Source organism: Triturus cristatus, chromosome 9 (assembly GCF_964204655.1).
Source record: "Triturus cristatus chromosome 9, aTriCri1.1, whole genome shotgun sequence".
NCBI classification, from domain to species: Eukaryota; Metazoa; Chordata; class Amphibia; order Caudata; family Salamandridae; genus Triturus; species Triturus cristatus.
In genome coordinates, this window is record NC_140592.1 from 212,346,357 (window position 1) to 212,365,979 (window position 19,623).

Consider the following 19,623-nt stretch of genomic DNA (forward strand, 5'->3'; position numbering starts at 1 on the left):
ATAGGGAACCTGGTCTATCTCTGCACGTTTCTATCTAATTCATTTTTCTTTCTATGCACTCTTTCTATAATGTCTGATTAAATGTACAGATATCACGCAAATGCTAGACCCTGAAACTTCAATTTGTATGTCTATTAAACTTTAGCAGACAGCAACACAGCTTTTCGAGATTCAAATGTAATGAGATTTACTGTCCTATACTACAGGAATGAGTTTTTAAATATTGTTTTAATTAAATTTTAGGTGTATTGTGGCTACTCCTGACGAAGGCACTTACGTGCTGAAACGCGCGTCGAAGAAACCTATTTCTGCCACTCTGTATTTTAATAGATCCATTGATGTCATTAGAAGATTCTATTTCTGCTATCGTTGTATTTTAAATAGACTTTTTGGTGACATTAGATCATGTATTTTTAACAATATTTCATTGTATATGTTTTTTTAATTAAACTTGTGATTTTTTATTATCTGTTTGTTTAACTCATTTCCTGTACTATATTGTTAATTTGATAACCTCACATTGCCTGGGAACTATATTTTCCACTGTGTTTGTGCCCTGTCCCAGGAATTATATTATTCCACAGGGGGTCCTTGATACCCACATGCAGGGTAACTAAAGTGTTCAGGCCCTGGTGAAAGTGGGAACGGCAGGGAGTGGATTCACTTCAATAATAAGGAGAGGAGGATACAGCTGAAGTCCTTATTGGATGGCTGCTTCTCCTTGTCAGGCTTCAATCATCCAATGTGGGGAGGAGATAGAGCCTAGGGAGGACATTGCGTGCACATGCTGTTCTCTTTGAACAGGTAAGCCTAATGCTCTTCTTAAATTTTGTGCACACTTCACGTATGGGATGGTGCTTGGCTGTAGTTCTGCCGCAAACCTCACACATGCACTGTGTGCAGCTGGAAGCCAGTAAGCAAGCTGAAGGCTTTACCATGGTTGAGGTCATCACTCTGATTACCGCCACGGTGGTAAAGATGGCGAGGCCATGCTACCAGCACCACAGTAGACCAGCCTCTGTGTTGATCTCTTTCACTCCTGAACACCAGTTGTTTCCTCTAAGTCTATGTTTGCTTTCTGAGATTCCTAAAGAATGAGATCTGTTGTTGCTTTCTGGCATTCTCTGTTGGGTAGCCACATTAAAATCCAACACACACAATTTGAGTCCACTGCATCAAATTAGCCTTCAATGTATTTCTTGAATTGTTACTCTCCATCTGGACTTCCATTAGAGGTTGACTTTGTGGTTCTGGTTTTGCAGTTCAGCTGCTACTTCATAGTTGAATCCAGCATTGACTTGGTAGCCCACATACTCAATAATCAATGCATTAGGGTCATTGTAGTTTTCATGTGGTAATGCTTTCATTAATAGTTTGCTTCACTGCACCTCTTGCTGATCTTGTAATCATTCATATGCATTGCTTATCCACGTGTCCACCACAGCTGTGCAGGTTAATATCTTATTTCTAGCACTGGAAAGCCATGCTTGACTTCTTGCAGGATTAAAACTGGTCACATCAGCTCAAACTTGGTATTGTCTGGGAGTAGAAATAGAGGCCAGATAATCGCAGATGCTCATACAATTAGGGATGCATAAAGGTACCTCATCCTTGACAATCTGGGTTACGCCACTGGTGTCACTCCATATTTTCACACTGTGGAAACACTATTTTGGTTGCACACATCAATCCTGGCACTTACTCTATTAAATATTTACTTGGAACCCAGAGGAACACAGATGGATAACACATGTTTCTAGCCAAAAATTCACAAGTCTTTCTCTGGGCATCATTGATGAACAGCATTCCTGTCTCAGATCTGCTCAGTATGGAGCAGCGTTCTGGGGATATTTTAACTCTATCCCTCCACAGACTGAAGAAAGCCGCATATGTAGACGTCTCCCAAGTCTTTCCCCGACCGGCTCCCACTTTGGTATTCACTTAGAGCTTGGTTTATAGTATATCTCAGAGCAAGTGAACTTGGCCCATCTTTTGCTGTGGGTTGAGATCTGGGACAAAAAGGAGATGATTCTGAATAAAGAGGTCATATGCGAGCGACTGCCAGAGACTTGAGAAGGGATTGTCGAACCCCTGGCTGTGCTATGTGCAAAGCACCGTGAAAGACTTAGGTTGAGCTCCGATCTCAAGAACTCAGCCAGGCACAGAGGCTACCCACAGTATCTAATAAACACTGTGTTAGGGACTTGAGCATGCTATTACTAACAGATGGGCACAATCTGTATTTAACCTTAGATTGGACATGTTGGAAAGGATCTCTTCTCTTTCGTTGTAGAGCAGGTATGGTGTGGCAGCGTCTCTGTTTTTGGGAGGCCCAGGGTGCCTTTGGAAGCACTGCATTCGCTTGCCTGTGAGATGTGCTGTCTGGTCAATCTTTTTTTTTTTTTTTTGAAAACCTTTATTGACATTTCAATCAATTACACATATGGGCCTACAACCCCCGGGGCCGGCCGCTAAACAATCAGAATAACAGAAAGCAGGTCTATCACAGTCAGTACCTCGGGGAGCAGAATCTCGACGCTAGCATTCTCTCAGTCTCTGAACAGCCCAAGTAGGAGACCAGGATAATAAAGGTTTACATTTTATAATAGAAAAGGATGGAAGGATCAGGTGCCAAACAGTTTCCCAGCAGCGAGAAATGGCAGGCAGAACGATGAACGTAAACAATACACAGCAGTCTATCTAAGCAATGGCGCTGAAACAGGAAGTTCAGGATGTAGAGGAATGACACGGCCATTTGCGCCTGCAACCCCCTGCCCCAAGACCCAGGAAACTCCATGGAAATTATGGCACTCCGGAAACAGCAGTGATTAACAACAAAGGAGTACTACCATGCTGATCCCAGAAAAAGACAAAGAAGAATAAGAGAAGAAAAGGAGGCCATAGAAAAAAGGAGATGAAAGACTAGAGGATCCCCCCTCCAACCCCCCACCCTGCACCTCTGCAGATGAGTACGGCCCCCCCCCCAGCAGTGTGCCTGTCGCCCCGGAACCAGACCCGAAATATAGAAGAAACAGAGAAAAGAAGTGGGAAAAGAGCCCCCACCAGACGGGGGGGTAGAGAGAGTATTAATAAACTGGAGGAGGGCCTGCAAAACACGCCCCCGGCTTCTCCCTCCCGCACCACACGGTTTCCCATAAAGCACACAATAAAGAACACAAAATCGACCCTGTCAAAGAGGAGTAAGGAGCATTACGCACTTGGTACACTAACAGTTATGCCGTGAGAGCACACAACTCCCGAGCCCGCCCGCCTAGTAGGTGACCACCTCGGAAGGGTCAGCATCATCCTTGGCCACTCTTTGCAAACCCACCCATGCATACCCCTCGTCCCAGTGCCATGTCCAATGTTACCAGGAAGAGAAGTGTCCAATAAAACTCAGGAAGCGACACACACAGGTAGGGTAGAGGGCTCTGAAGATCGACACAGTCAGCTCTAGGGAGGATCGTCTTTCCCGATGCCGAGCCAGGATTTACACTGCACACCAGGCCCAGGAAGGCGGAATCAGCCAGGGCGGGCGACCGTTGCTTGGACGTTGCCTGGGTCGTCGGAGACCGCGCACGGGACAAGGCCACCACCCCCCACTCAGGTCCGAAACCTCCGGGACAGACCAAATCCACAGCCAGCTGATCGCACGTTAATATACTGTCCGGAGAGTCCAGGCGTGCACTATTCACAGGGGCGGCCACGACACTGTCCCCCCGTGCGCGGCGTGAGAAGTCCCAGTGTACCTGGGGATAGGCAGGCGGCAACTGTTCCGACGCTGATGTCACTCCATCGAGCTTACTCCCCAACACCCAGGCTCCGTGAATCAGGGTGGAGTGAAGGGCACCGAGAGCCTCGAGAAGGTCACCGTACCCCAGTACAGCTCCCGGCGCTCGCTCCGCTACGCTCCTCAGAGTCGCACCCTCCCAATCCTGCTGCAACCCGGTGTACAGGATGGTGGACTCAGGCATACCAAAATGGCCGCTGGGTAGGTCCATCCCAGATCGGGGCCGGGGCTCAGACACAAGCGCCTCGGGTTCCATGGCACTGGTAACTGGGTTCCGAGGGCAGGCAAACAATGTGTCCGGTGTGTGGTCACGGGCCACGGTCGTCCCCACCACGGACCAGCGCCCGCGAAAATCCGGGAGCAGCCCGCAAGAATCGGGACAAGTTACGGGCGGCGTCCGGGCAGCTCACCGGCGAAGGCTGAAGCAATCACCGGAGAGTCTTGGAGTTGCCACCACGGGCACGCACTCGTTCAGCTACGCTTAGTGGCAGGAGCGACCACGGCGAAGCGCAGTCCGACATTCGCACCACTCCGGCAGTCCGACCACACCCAGTCACCAAAGGCCGTTGTTGTTGCACTGCCGCCCGGCCACGGCGTTCACTCGAGGTCCCGGCTCCAGGGCTGCACAGGCCCCAAACTTCAGACGGACATTTCTCCGGCGGTACCGCTGCCAGAAACTTCGGGGTCACACGGCCGGTTGCCGCTCGCGTTCACCAACACGGGTAGATGGCGCAGGCTAAGGATCTCGTGCAGGATATCTGTGCGGGGTGCGGAGGTTCACGGAGCCGGGAGCCTACGCTGCCGTCCCGGTCGCCATCTTGGCTCCTCCCTGTCTGGTCAATCTTTGATGCACTTTATGTTCTTCTGTAAAAAAAATTGACCTTGTTTAATTTATTACCTAAAACCTTTTTTAAACTGTTTTAAGTTCTGTACTTGCAGTTTTTAGGGAATCACATTATTTGCTTTAGATTGTGTTTGATAGAGGCAGCAAGGTTACGGAAAACAATTGATAGTTGACTTACTGGCCTCAGTTTTCGTTTATGGTACTTAAGGACATAAAATGAGATTAGAAAGTGCGGTGTTTATCTGTGAATCGCAGGATGCCCTCGGCTTTAAACTTCTAGAACCATAGCGGATCCTTGGAGGTTTTTGATGTCTAGATAGCTGTAAATCCATTAGTTGTTCCACACTTGCAGCACCCCGTAATTAATTTAATCCAACCTACCACTATGCCGGGAATGTTAGTCAAGTCACAAACATGCCGGTCATTTTAATAGTATGCACTTTGTTTTGGTTTTGTGCTTCTGTGTTGCTATGAACACTTAGTTTTAAGCTTTGCAGTTTTACTAGCTGCTATAACTGTATGCATTTTAACCCTCTCATTGCTCGTGTCACCACGACTTTAGAATCAAATAAAGGTGCATTAATTGATTCATTGGTGTAACTCCATATTTTCATACTGTGGTCAACAGAAGAGGTTCTTGGTATACTGTGCTGCCCCAGGCAGTAAGCTTGCACTTCTGTGAGATGTGTTTAGGTCTGGGGAGAAGGTTTACTGTAGGACAGAGTTCTTCAATCTGTGTGGGGGTATTGCGCACTCCACCCTTAAATCTTACCTTTGTTCTTCTTCCACTGTCTTTTGGGGATTTTTAGGTCTCGCCTAGCGATTGCGTTAAACGCAATCGCTATGCGAGACTCTAGTAAGAGGGGCATTTCAAAGTGCTCCCAAAAGTGGATTGCATGGCGAGCACGCGCACAATCACATGCATCGTGCCGCCATGCAATCCGTTTGGGGAAGCGCTTCAGCCCACTGGCGCGTGCACGTGTAGCCACAGCCTCGGCATCATACTTCAAAGGGTCCACTCCCCCACCTGGAATGCACTCCCCCGCCCCCGCCACAGCATGCCGAGAGATTGTTTCCTCATGGCGCCTCTCACAACTGTCCCTCCCCCACCACATGGCTAGTCTCACGGACGCATTGCCATCCATCGATTTAACTTTCATGCCCGTGTTCTCTTTGCCTTTCAGCACACAGCCCGCCCTCCCCCCTCCGTGTTTTCTTGCAGCTTTGCCCAGATCTGAGTCTCAAACAACCAAAAAAATAAGTTTGCCCTGCACGCTTTCTGCGCTTACAAAGTTAACATATGCCGCGCTCATTCCCTTTTCATCCTTCTAAGGTCAATAACATTAGCTCCATTAATTCTGCGTCTAAGGATTTAAATAACCATATGTTTTCTTGCAACTTTAGGCACTTCACACACACAGCCCCACTGCTCACACACACAGGCATCAAGGCAGCAACAGAATGCTCTGAGCCCCACCAGTGTTTGCCACACACACATGCCTCTCGCATCTTGTGTTTTCTTCCAGCTTTGGCCCGTGTTCTCTTTGCCTTTCAGCACTCAGCTTCCCCGTAACCACCATTTAACTAACATCCTGCCACACTCATTCTATTTTCATCCTCGCTTTCACTTTCATGCCCGTGTTCTCTTTGCCTTTCAGCACACAGCTTCTCCGTAGCCACCATTTAACGACCATCCTGCCACACTCATTCCATTTTCATCCCCGCTTTCACTTTCATGCCCGTGTTCTCTTTGCCTTTCAGCACACAGCTTCTCCGTAGCCACCATTTAACGACCATCCTGCCGTAAACACCATTTAACTACCATCCTTTTAGTTAAAATAAAAGAATTGCCTCTAAGGGTTTAAGGAACCATAGAAATACAAGGCAAGGCAGCAACAGAACGCTCTGAGCCCCACCAGTGTTTGCCACACACACATGCCTCTCGCCTATCTCTCCCCCGCCCTCCCCCTCCGTGTTTTCTTGCAGCTTTGCCCAGATCTGAGTATCAAACAACCAAAATAATAGTTTGCCCTGCACGCTTTCTGCGCTTACAAAGTTAACATATGCTGCGCTCATTCCCTTTTCATCCTTCTAAGGTCGACAACATTAGCTCCATTAATTCTGCGTCTAAGGATTTAAATAACCATATGCTATCTTGCCACTTTAGGCACTTCACACACACAGCCCCACTGCTCACACACACAGGCATCAAGGCAGCAACAGAATGCTCTGAGCCCCACCAGTGTTTGCCACACACACATGCCTCTCGCATCTCGTGTTTTCTTCCAGCTTTGGCCCGTGTTCTCTTTGCCTTTCAGCACTCAGCTTCCCCGTAACCACCATTTAACTAACATCCTGCCACACTCATTCCATTTTCATCCTTGCTTTCACTTTCATGCCCGTGTTCTCTTTGCCTTCCAGCACACAGCTTCTCCGTAGCCACCATTTAACGACCATCCTGCCACACTCATTCCATTTTCATCCTCACTTTCACTTTCATGCCCGTGTTCTCTTTGCCTTTCAGCACAGAGCTTCTCCGTAGCCACCATTTAACGACCATCCTGCCGTAAACACCATTTAACTACCATCCTTTTAGTTAAAATAAAAGAATTGCCTCTAAGGGTTTAAGGAACCATAGAAATACAAGGCAAGGCAGCAACAGAACGCTCTGAGCCCCACCAGTGTTTGCCACACACACATGCCTCTCGCCTATCTCTCCCCCGCCCTGCCCCCTCCGTGTTTTCTTGCAGCTTTGCCCAGATCTGAGTCTCAAACAACCAAAATAATAGTTTGCCCTGCACGCTTTCTGCGCTTACAAAGTTAACATATGCTGCGCTCATTCCCTTTTCATCCTTCTAAGGTCGATAACATTGGCTCCATTAGTTCTGCGTCTAAGGATTTAAATAACCATATGTTTTCTTGCAACTTTAGGCACTTCACACACACACAGCCCCACTGCTCACACACACAGGCATCAAGGCAGCAACAGAATGCTCTAAGCCCCACCAGTGTTTGCCACACACACATGCCTCTCGCATCTCGTGTTTTCTTCCAGCTTTGGCCCGTGTTCCCTTTGCCTTTCAGCACTCAGCTTCCCCGTAACCACCATTTAACTAACATCCTGCCACACTCATTCCATTTTCATCCTTGCTTTCCCTTTCATGCCCGTGTTCTCTTTGCCTTCCAACACACAGCTTCTCCGTAGCCACCATTTAACGACCATCCTGCCACACTCATTCCATTTTCATCCTCGCTTTCACTTTCATGCCCATGTTCTCTTTGCCTTTCAGCACACAGCTTCTCCGTAGCCACCATTTAACGACCATCCTGCCGTAAACACCATTTAACTACCATCCTTTTAGTTAAAATAAAAGAATTGCCTCTAAGGGTTTAAGGAACCATAGAAATACAAGGCAAGGCAACATACACTCCGAATGCCACTCAGAGCCACATAATTACATGCCACATAACTACAATGCACTCAATACAACAGACACTCCAAAAACCAATCAGTGCCACATAGTTACACACCACATAATTACACAGCGCTCAATGCCACATACACTTCAAATACCACTCAGCGCCACATAATTACACACCACATAATTACACTACACTCAATGCCACATGCACTCCAAATAACACTCAGTGCCAATTAATTACAATGCAAACAATGCAAGATACACTCAAAATAACACTCAATGCCACATAATTACACACCACTAAAATCAACATACACTCCACACAAAACCACTCAGTGCCACATAATTATATTCTACATAATTACACTCCATCTATCTATCGTCCTCACTCTCTATCTATCTATCTATCTATCTATCTATCTATCTATCTATCTATCTATCTATCTATCTATCTATCTATCTATCTATCTATCTATCTATCTATCTATCTATCTATCTATCTATCTATCTATCTATCTATCTATCTATCTATCTATCTATCTATCTATCTATCTATCTAATCTATCTATCTTATCTATCTATCGGACTATTGCACTCTATCTATCTATCTATCGCATCACCACAGCATCACTTAGCTCCACCACAGCATCACTCAAGGGCACCACTACATCACTATGCGCTACCACAGCATCAATTAACGCCACAGCATCACTCGACACCACCACAACATCACTCACCGCCACCACAGTATCAATCTGTACAACCATTCAACAACAACTGGCTCTAATATGTTCTCTCAATATTTAGGCTTTATTACAAATGGCACAAAAAAAATGATAATATTTAACTTCTGTTCTTGGATTTTAGGCGCAATTAAATACACTAAACATAATCTTCACAAGAGTTATTAACAAAAGTTTAAACGATTGCCATTATAATTTACATTAACTTTTATTTAAGTATTAATTATTTGCAAAAATTAAAAGCCATTGTTATTTGTAATATCAATACATCTAAGTCACGTAAATACAACACATATTGCATTACAAATGCTATAGGTGTCACATTTGCAACAGTTAAAACTATTGACATTGTACATGAGAAAGCTAGTAATTTCAATATTTTGAATACCAACACATAAATAAAAAATTAGTCAATTTACAATACAAAAAGCTCAAACTTTCCTAATGCGAGACCTATTGCATTGCAAATGCTTGTTTTATTGGAGAACTCCGGTAACAAAGGGTTGGAGGGGGGAGGGAGGGGAAATGGGTGGGGCAGACGTGCCCATGCTTTTGTCATAGCTAAGGAGTTAACCGTCCCAGGAGGGGGTTAATTTGAAAAGCTGAAATGCTTCAGCTGCAGTGAGAGGCAGGTTCTGCTAAAACCGAAAGCAAACGAACAGACAGTCCTGTTCCTTCATGTTTGATTTCATAGCAGAGGAGACTCCTTGCCTCCCACTGCAGCTGAAATGACAGTCTGCACCAGATCACTTTGTCTTCCATTTTCATGTACTTAATAATTTATTTTTGAAATGTAACATTTTATAGTTCTTGCTCTTTATTCATAAATAATATTATAAATAAACAAAAGTCTCCAAAATATTTCTGAAGTATGTTAAAATGGAACACATGCCCTTGTGTGTGTGCTTACCCAAAGTTCATTCACCTAAGAATAATTGATTTAAACCAATGTTAACATTTCACTTTCTGAGTTGAATGCTCCAAATGGTCCAAAAGTCCCCAAGCATGGTGGGTGGTGGGGAGGCAGTGGACCACATGTGTCAGTGTAAGCAAGCATATCTACTGTTTCAGAGTTTATCTTGGGTATCATTGTTTAAAGGATGGAAAATAAACATCCAGTTACCTTACTTACTCTAAAGGGCTGAAGATTTTTCTTTTTTATCTAGGCCGCCTACTCTCTGTACCAATTTCTGCAGCCCCATGTTCCATCAGCTTGACTGCAGTCGTGACACTAATCCATGCTTACATTCCTGGGTTGTAATCCGTGGCTCACTTTCTGTTCCACTTCCATTGCCTATCCACTTTCCTCCCTTGTCTCCTCTCTTTTTTTAGTTCGAGCATTGAAGACCTCCCGTATATACTTTAGTATATACCAATATATATACTTATATATACTTATATGTGGGATTACAGCCCCCCCCCCTTTGTCTTTTTGTGTCCTCTAAGAATACTTGCTCGCGATTGGTCAGTCCTTCCTCTTGTCTCTGCTTTTTTAGGTCTCGCCTTGCTATCGCGTAAGCAATCGCAAGGCGAGACTATTGTAAAAGGGCTTTTCAAAGTGCTCCCAAAAGCGGATTGCATGGCTAGCACGCGCACAATCACGCGCAGGTGCCGCCATGCACTCCGCTTTTGGGAGCACTTCAAAGTGTCCGCTCCCCTGCCTGGAATGCGCTCCCCCGCCCCCGCCAAGCGCGTGTGCCACGCTCCGCTGGGCTTGTGCTTGTTTATCCAGTGAGAGACTTCCTTTTGTTAGTTTCAGTTTACAGTTAGCTATTAACTGTCATCAAGCTCTCCCGCCAAGCGCGCGCGCCACGCTCTGCCGGGCTTGTGCTTGTTTATCCAGTCAGAGACTTCCTTTTGTTAGTTTCAGTTTACAGTTAGCTCCTTTCCATCTCTTCTCTCCGCGCCTTCATCCTTCACTTTCTGTGCGCTGTCCTCCCCCTTACAGTCACTACCTCGCTGCTCCTTATTATTTATCTCCCCTTTCTCACTGCCTCTCCTAACTTTTCTCCCTCCTTCACCGTCTCGCTTTCTCTATCCTCTCTCCAACCTTCCCATCCCCCGATCCGATCGCTCAGTTCCGCACTCCCTCGTCTGCTGCTCTACTTTGCCACTCTTTCCCTCACCTGACACTCTTCCGCCACCCTCCTGAGTCCTGTTGTTACCCCAGCAGCTCGCTCGCTGTGCTGCCCCGCTCTTTCCGTAGCCTCGCTTCCTATACTGTCCCTTCTCCTCACACCCTTTCCCACTCTCTCCTGCCTCTGCCCCACTTCACTGGTCTCTTTGACGTCTCTCCCCTTCCCGCACTCCATCTTCTCGTGCCCATTTTTCTGCCCCGTCTCCCTCGCTGCATTCCCTCTGCTGTCCTTTTCTCTACCCCTTCATTCCCCCTTCTCTCTTCTACTCAGTTGCCTCTTCCGCCCCTCTTCTTCAGTTTATTTTACTTCCTGATCCCTTCATGTCCCTTTCTCTTCCCCGCCTCCTCACCCACTTCTCCTGTCACTGTCCTGCCCCAGTCTTCCTGCTCATTTCCTCTAGTGACTGCAACAACAGCACCCGCCCCGCCTCGGCTCTCCCCTCCCCCGCTCCATGTTCCTGCTGTAGCGAGGGGCAGATGTCCGGGAATGTCCCCCGAGGGTTTGGCCCATTCCTTTCTCTTCACCTAGAAGCGCATCGCCCGCGCCCCCTCCCGAGGAGAAGGTATTCATTATTCAGCAGCTCCACGGAGGGGGCAACAGAAGGTTGTCTGAATGTAACGGACTCTGATCTGTCACAGATGTCAGCGCAGCTGCCCAGCTAAGGACTGCATTACACTCAGGTGACCCCGCCAACCCCCTATCTTTCGTCACCGCAGGCTGTGCTCATAACACTACCCTACCTACCACCAGCCCAGGGTATACACCCAACACCCAACCCAGGAAATACCAAACATAATAACCCCTGCTAAAAACCGACCTATCACCACTTAATACAGGTGTTCCACTACCCGTCCCTAGACAACGTCCTCCAACCACAAATAACAGCCCGTACCGCACAGCCCTGCGTAACACACTCATCCATAAATGTTACACACAACCCTTTTCAACCCAATATGCGATACATTCTCCCTATTCCCCACCACCCCCTCTCATGAATGTCCCATTCAGCATATAACTACAGTACAAATAGAAAACACCTGTCGCCTCGACACCGTCAACCACAGAGCCTCAACAGGAGACAACAAACATGCCTATGCTACGCCCTCTAAAATTCAACACAGTTTTCCTTGCGCTGTCACTCCTAAGCACCCTACCCCGATGTCTACTTTCTATCTCTTCTTTCACACCTACCAAATACCGCTTCCTCTGGTACTATTCCCGATCCCTCCCACTACTTGCTGTTCAGACACTTTAGGTGAGCAATCAACTACCTACCAATGCTCCAGGGAGATACTGGAGTTTTGCAGAAGATCTCTCCACCATATTCGTCCCTCCACCATTTCTCTTATCTTGTCCCCAATCTTTGATTGCGGACAGGATGCCTGGCTGTGGGCCCCTAAGAGTCTCGTCCCTGGGGAAGCCTGATCTGGTTGTAGCCTCATTTCCCTGATCGCTATCGCTCTGCATTTAGGGCCTCCTTGTTAACCACCATTTGTGTGAAGTTCTTCGGCTCCTCCTGTCTCCATGCATTTCAAATGTACTTTTTGGGGTTGTTTATCTGCTCCTGTCTGCACGCATTTCTTCGTCTGCACACATTGCAAAAACTGTTTGTTTCCTGTATATATATATTTTTTTTAGAAAAATGTTAGCTCCAATACTTACTAAATTATTAACTTCAGTTTTTACCATATACTTTCAAAACTAGTGTCATAGCAAATTCGGAAGCAGCAGCATGCATTTTATAAACGCTTGACAGGTTTAGGTGCTCTTCAAATTATAAACATTTCAACCTCTGATGCCTTTTCAGTAATTACATTATTTAGGTAATTACACATTTTAAAACATGTTTTCGTACCACCAGCACGCAGATCAGTATTCGCTAATGCTTGTATTTGTCACCCCGGTTTAGCCACGCACCACCCCCCACAGACAAACCAGGCCTGGCTGCGTACATTTACAGTCTGCTTGCTATGCTTTCCTTTTAATATTGTTCTGTCATAAAAGCAAATACTTGCAGTTTGTTACCACTTCTTATAACAAGCATTTGCAATGCAATAGGTCTCGCATTTATACGAGTTTGAGCTATTGGCATTGTAAATGACAATGCCTTTTATTTATGTTTTAAAAACCCACACATAAATAAAAGGCATTGCCATTTACAGTGCCAATAGCTCAAACTCTTAACAACTGCGAGACCTATTGCATTGCAAATGCTTGTTTTGATTTCCTCCCACAGGAGCAGGATCTACCTACTGTATAGTTATGCTCATTTGAGGGACTATTTTGTTTATTTGTTTCCTGCTCTCCTGTCCCCCACCCCTCTTGCCACTCTCCTACCTCATGCATGCCCGCCCTAATTACCTCTGCATCACTGTGTGTTTAGTCCATAAAATGAATATTCATTTTGTCTTTCTCCTTTTCTCCCAGTGGCTCCTCGCCTTTTCACCTAGTCACAGAAATCAAATACTGGTCCACTGAATTCAGGGACACATAGTTCGTTTTTCCTTTAAAATGCTATAAGCAAAACAAGAGTACGAGTTGCAAGCACTACATATCCCATCATGCCAATCGCTGTCACCACCATCCAAGCGGTCCTGCTGGCATTTTTCTGTGAGCCCTGGTGTTGACGCCATATACTGGTACCCCCACGGGGGATCACAGAGAACACGGCTGGGGACCAGGAGCAGCAGCAGGTGGCAGCGTAACACGTGCTCAGCTGGCCCTCGCTGCAGCAGACGCTTCCTCCTTCCTACTCCTGCCTCCATCGCAGCTCTGCCCAGCCTCCTCCCTCCGCTCCTGGAGTTCTACCCACTCCACCATGGCCACTAAAAATTCGGGGGTCCTAGCTGGGGGCCCAGCTGCTCCTGAAACACTGCTGTAGGGCTCGCCCTGCTGACTTTATTTTATGTGTCTCTCTTTTGCCTGTTTCAGCATACGCTCACGGTGATCAAGGAGGCATTTTGTTGAAGCACTGCCTGCAGTCTCCATTGAGGCGACTAGGTATCACTGCAGTTGCCTGCCTTTCTGTGTGTTTTTGGTTGTGACACTCTGGCCACCACTGCACTCACTGACAAATAATAGAAGTGATCACTGGATAATGCGGACTGTGAAATGAGCGTTGAACAGTTCAATGCGTGCATTTGTCAAAGGTTTGAAATATAGTTTTGTATTGTTCTTGTGTTCAACCAAGTGAGCCACCTCCTCCCGTGATTCATTAGAACTGGCATTTTGAGAAAACATTATGTATGTCATTTAGGGCATCTTGCTATAGTTCTCACCAGACAGCACGGTAAATAATGAGGCCGTCATGCTTTTGCTGCTAAGTGATTTGGAATTAAGCCTGCCTTAAACTATCTCATCAGTGCCTCCTTCTGCCTTCGCTGCTCTGCCCAGCCTCCTCCCTCCACTCCCGGAGTTCTCCGGATATTGAATTGTTAGCAAGCCATTACAGAGCCCAGTGTGGAGTGTATGCTGACCTCAGAGGCATTCAGTACCTGCCACTAATAGTCCAACCCCAGCACCAGAGTCTAAGCTTGTGTTCTGCACACCTGTGAGTCGGTAGCTTCTTGAGCACTAAAAAGCCACCGTCAGCACCATCAGCACTGGCGGAGTCTAAACTGGGGCTACATAACACTACCAAACCAATCCCACCACTCGAGCCAAATTCAGAGAGGAACCCTAATCAAAAGGCAGGGAGCTACTCTGTGTGACGAAGTTTGTCTGCACATCTCCAGCACCACTGTGTTACACATCTTTCTCCACCTCCCCTTCTTACCCCAGTAGGATAGCATTAAAACTAGCTCCTTCCTCCCCACGTCTGTTTTTGTTTATTCCTCTCAGCTCCCTCCCCTCCAGAAGCTGTACATGAGCACAATCTGGTACTGTGCTGGCTGCTGGGTGAGGAGTTCAAACTATCCTCTTATTGGTTTTGGGACTAAAGCCAACATGCTTCCATCTACTGGAAGAATGTCCCCTCTAAATGTGCTTTGTTCAAGCCCCCTGTAGAGTTCCTGAACGCAAATGTCGCTAGGGGTTGACTCTGCATGTTTTCTTTTTGATATTTGGACAAGTCTTTGCATATTATAAGGTTTTGTAAATTTGTGTAGAATCAAAGGCTGCCTTTATTTGTAATTTTGTTTTATCATTTTTAAACTTGGTAACACAATCCACACAAATACACTCCACACCATGCCATATAATTCCAATCAGCATAATTTCACTCAGAACACCACACTTCCACGCCGCACAATTCAACATTACACATTTCCATTCCACACCACATAATTTGACAACTAACCACATATTTCAACTCAACAATACAATTACACAACACACCACATACACCCGATCCACACCAAAGAATTCCACATCATGCCACATAACTCATCAGCATATCACTTAATTAAACTCCACAACATACCACTCCACCACACAAAATACCACTCCACATAATTACCCTCTGACACACAAGCCTACTCCACATAATCCCAGTACACTCAATACCACATCATTACTATCCACATATTTCTATTACACACCATGCCACATAATTTCACTCCACAAAATCACTCCACGCAATTTCACAACTAACAATTTGAAACCACAAAATTCCACTCCACACCACTTACATCCACTCCAATCCAAAACCCATGGGTAAAAGACATTCCCATTTACAGTGCCAATACCTTTAACTCTCACAAATGCAAGACCAATTTGCATTGCACATTCTTGTTCTTAATTCCTGTGGCATTTGTGTGGTCAGTTAACACAGTTTTCACCTAATATGTGTGCCCTTGTACCTTTGCCCCTCCTTAACCATCCATATCCTTCGTCGCACACACTGCTCTCCACTGGTGCCTTAACTCTCCACCTCAGGCCCCACACTCTCGAGTGGTTCTGGAATTCCAGTGGGGTTTCCGCTGCACAGATTCTGTTCCAATAAATTAACCCCACATGGTTAATGATGGTGGATAACACTGAACGCTTAGGTCGGATAATGTATTGTCTTGAGTATTTTTGTCTGACTTGGACCCTTTTGTGTGCTTAAGAATAGAATATACAGCAATACACGTAGGTGCACACTATTATTTGTTTATATTCATATACAATATTTTAGTTTTTAGTTTTTTTATTTGCAAAAGATAAACATATGCCATAATTATCACAATTGTCATATTTCATCATTGATACCTTGCTCATAGACCTAACACTTGTTTCCTCTTCCAGACTTCACCTGGACTCTTTAATACGCTTCCTCAGTGATGCGAGCAACAGGTAAGAAAACATAATTACCATATGGCCTAATAATAAGCATTGGCAAAACCAACAGGCCTGGCTAACAACATAAAGTTTGTGTATGTGCACCAGTCTGTAGGGCAGAGTGTATGAATGCAAGAATGAGTCAGTGGATGGGTAAATATTTCCATCTGTGCATGTAATTATCCATCCGTGCATAAACCCATTCATCTAACCATGGAATCAATCATGCAATCATGCACATGCCTATTCAAAATGTCATACTAACACACAAATTATATAAGTAGAATTTTCAGTTATATGCTTGACCCATTGACTTTGCCTATGCTGCCTCACTCTCAAGCTTGATTGATAATGTGTTGTTTCAATACATCTGTACTTCACTGTATCAGAATGTCATAGTTTTTAAAAAAAAAAACAGATTTTATTTGTCAAATTACACATTTATAGCAGGGCTCTGTACCCCAGAGGCATCTGCACAATCAAAGCATATTATACTGACTTTGACATTTTCATCTTAAGACACAGGAAAATGAAGAGCAATACAAATAAAATTTTACCCCCCCAGCCCCCAACCCCTGCCGCCGATCGCATTAAACACCCACGTTTAGACAGAACCATTATGATAGTACGGTAGGTCTATCAATCGGAATTCCCAACCACACAGTACCCCCTTAATCCACCCAATGGAAGAGGAATCACATTAGGTGGGGGTCCCTTGCCACTGAGACCGGCTCTAGCAGCAGTCCACGATAATCCGCCCACCTTTTCCAGATTTTAAAGTGTTTGTGCGGGCACCCCCTGGCAATGAAGATGGGTTTCTCCAAGCCCATACAGAAGTCCAATCCATTCTTCCACGCAGCTACTGAAGGGGCCCTCGGTGCCTTCCACACCCTTGCTATATCCCTTTTCGCCAGAGTAAGGCCCAACTGCAATAAGTGGCGTTTGTAGATGTTACCTCCTATCCCCTCGATAACATGTAACAGAGCAAGTTTCGGCGAGCGGGGGAGATCCCAACCCAATACTTCTGATAAACATGTGATAACCCCCCTCCAGAAGCGATCCAAGGAGAGACATTGCCAAAGAGTATGTATTAGTGTGCCCTCCTCCCGATTACATCTAAGGCACACAGAAGAGGCAATCAGCCCCGCCCTCCACAAACGAACCCGTGTAAAGTAAACCCTATGCAAATATTTAAACTGGACGAGGTGCAGCCTTACTGCTATGGCCGCCCCCGGCGGAGCAGCCAAGGCCTCCGTCCAATCCTCCTCGTCTAAGGGACCCACATCACCCTCCCAATCCCCCCGGAGTTTATGTGGCGTGGGGGAGCAATGGGTAACTAGGGATTTATAGATCTTGGAGATCTTGCGATCCTGAAGATCTCCCATAAAAACTTTCGCCTCTAGCGGGCTGAACTCCGCCAAGGACTCCAGGCCCTCTAGGCTGGGGGACAGGGCATGCCGAAATTGAAGGTACTGATAGAATTGGGATTTCGGCATGTGAAATTCTTTCTGAAGGTCCTGGAAGGATTTCAGAGCCAGTCCCCTCATGACGTCTCCCAAGACAGATACCTACATGATCCCACCTCCGGAATCCTGGCAGGGCCGCCAACTGCGTCAATCGCACATTATTCTAGAGGGGAGTCTCCCATGTCAGTGTATTCCACCACCCCATCCTGCGCAGCGCCTGCCTCCAGACCTGAAACACAGCCCTTGTTGCCGACGGAAGCGAGCCCCGCAGCGATGCCGAGTACAATATCATATGCAGCGAACGGTCTCCCATAAGCCGCCACTCGACCGCGTATGCCGGATCCTCCCAATTGCCATACCACCATTCATTTAATACGAGCAGGAGCGAGGCCTGATAATACGAGAGAATGTCCGAGGACGCTAGCCCCCCCCAATAAGTAGATAAAAAGCACGTCCGCAGGGCCAGGTGCACCTTGCCCCCCTCCCATAAGAATTGTCCGAAAGCTGCATTCACTTGTCGGAACCGTCTAGGTGAAATCTAATAAGGGTGGTTCTGCAGTTGGTATAGGAGGCGAGGAAGCGCAACCATTTTGAATATATCCGATCTGCCATATATGGACAGGGGCATACGGGACCAGGTCTTAAGATCATCGCGCACTCGTTTCCATACCGGAACCAAGTTCCTCTCCCAGGAGTCCAATATGGACACGCCGAGATATTTCAGTCCCCTGTTGCCAAGTGGACCGACGATACCCACTAGCCCACTCCCGCCTGATCTCCAAGAATCCACAACGTAGATTTGCGGGGTTCATATATAGTCCAGATGTCTCCCCAAAAATCTGCATAATACGCAGTAGCCGTAGTCCCGTCCTGTCCACATTCATGAGGAAAAATAGGACGTCATCCGCGTATAATGCTATCCTGTCTGACAGTCCCTGTGCCCATTCAAAGCCCTGCACCTGCGCATCTATTCGCACCCACGCAGCCAGAGGCTCCATTGCAAGGGCAAATAAGTATGCGGACAGGGGGCATCCCTGTCTCGTGCCCTGTCCGATGAAAAACGCGGAGGAGGCTGCGCCGGCCACAGCAGCGACGCTGTTAGGTCGGTGTATAAAAGAGTCAAGTAGGACAGGAATCGCGTGTGAGAAGTTGGCCTGGTATATGCTGTCCACTAATTATAGTGGGCACTCTGTACCAGTCCAAACAACCCCTTATTGATGATAGGTTAAAGACAACCTTTATTGAAAGCTATTCTAATGGTAGCTATGGAGAGCAGCCTTCAGGCTAAGTCTTGAAGGAATGTAAAGCAGCTTGTTTTACCAGTCTATAATCTCTTGAATGGCTAAATGAAAGAAAACCACACCAGGTATATATATAAAATATATGTATTTATTTCTAAACACACCCTCCTAGTCTCTTTATGAGGCTAGAGGTCAAAACACATAAGTTACACTTCAAATATTACAGTAGAATAGCACAAATACACGTCAGGCCCTAGGGGCGAGCCAAACCATGTACTAAAATAGTGGTATAAGAACCACGACTTAACTAGACACAAGGCCTAGAGCCTGTAGAATCGCTGGCACCCCAAGGAACCGCCCAAGGTAGTGACACAGGGGACCCACGGGGGCCGTGTGCAGTGTGAGAACACAGCAGCGAGCGCCTGTTAGCTTCTATGGGGAAAGTCGCGGTTAGATTTTTAAAGATTAGGGACACTTAGAAATGAGTCAGGACCAAACCCTTTGGGACTTAGGAAGTTCTAGGGTCAACACCCTCTGGAGCACCAGAGTACTCATGTTACCTCACCCAGGGAAGCCAGGTGCATAGGTGTCAAATGGTGTCGGGTCGTCGTTTTCAATGGGAGCTGGCAAAGAAGTGCTGCTGCCGGGAAGATGCCAAGTGTACGAAAAGATCCAAGCCTGGATTGAAGTTGAGAAGAACCTGAAATCAGATGGGACAGA

The 19,623-nt window shown here is 46.4% G+C and overlaps 1 protein-coding gene across 2 annotated transcripts in view; it reads left to right on the top strand.

The window, feature by feature from the left end:
* FAM3D (FAM3 metabolism regulating signaling molecule D) overlaps window positions 1-19,623 on the top strand; it is a 517,653-nt gene that overhangs the window by 124,570 nt on the left and 373,460 nt on the right. For both annotated transcript variants that reach the window (XM_085624738.1, XM_085624737.1), the window contains exon 2: window positions 16,164-16,211. In XM_085624738.1, the coding sequence (XP_085480864.1) occupies window positions 16,199-16,211 (13 nt within the window). In that variant the 5' untranslated portion in view covers window positions 16,164-16,198. The remainder of the gene's footprint in view (window positions 1-16,163; window positions 16,212-19,623) is intronic.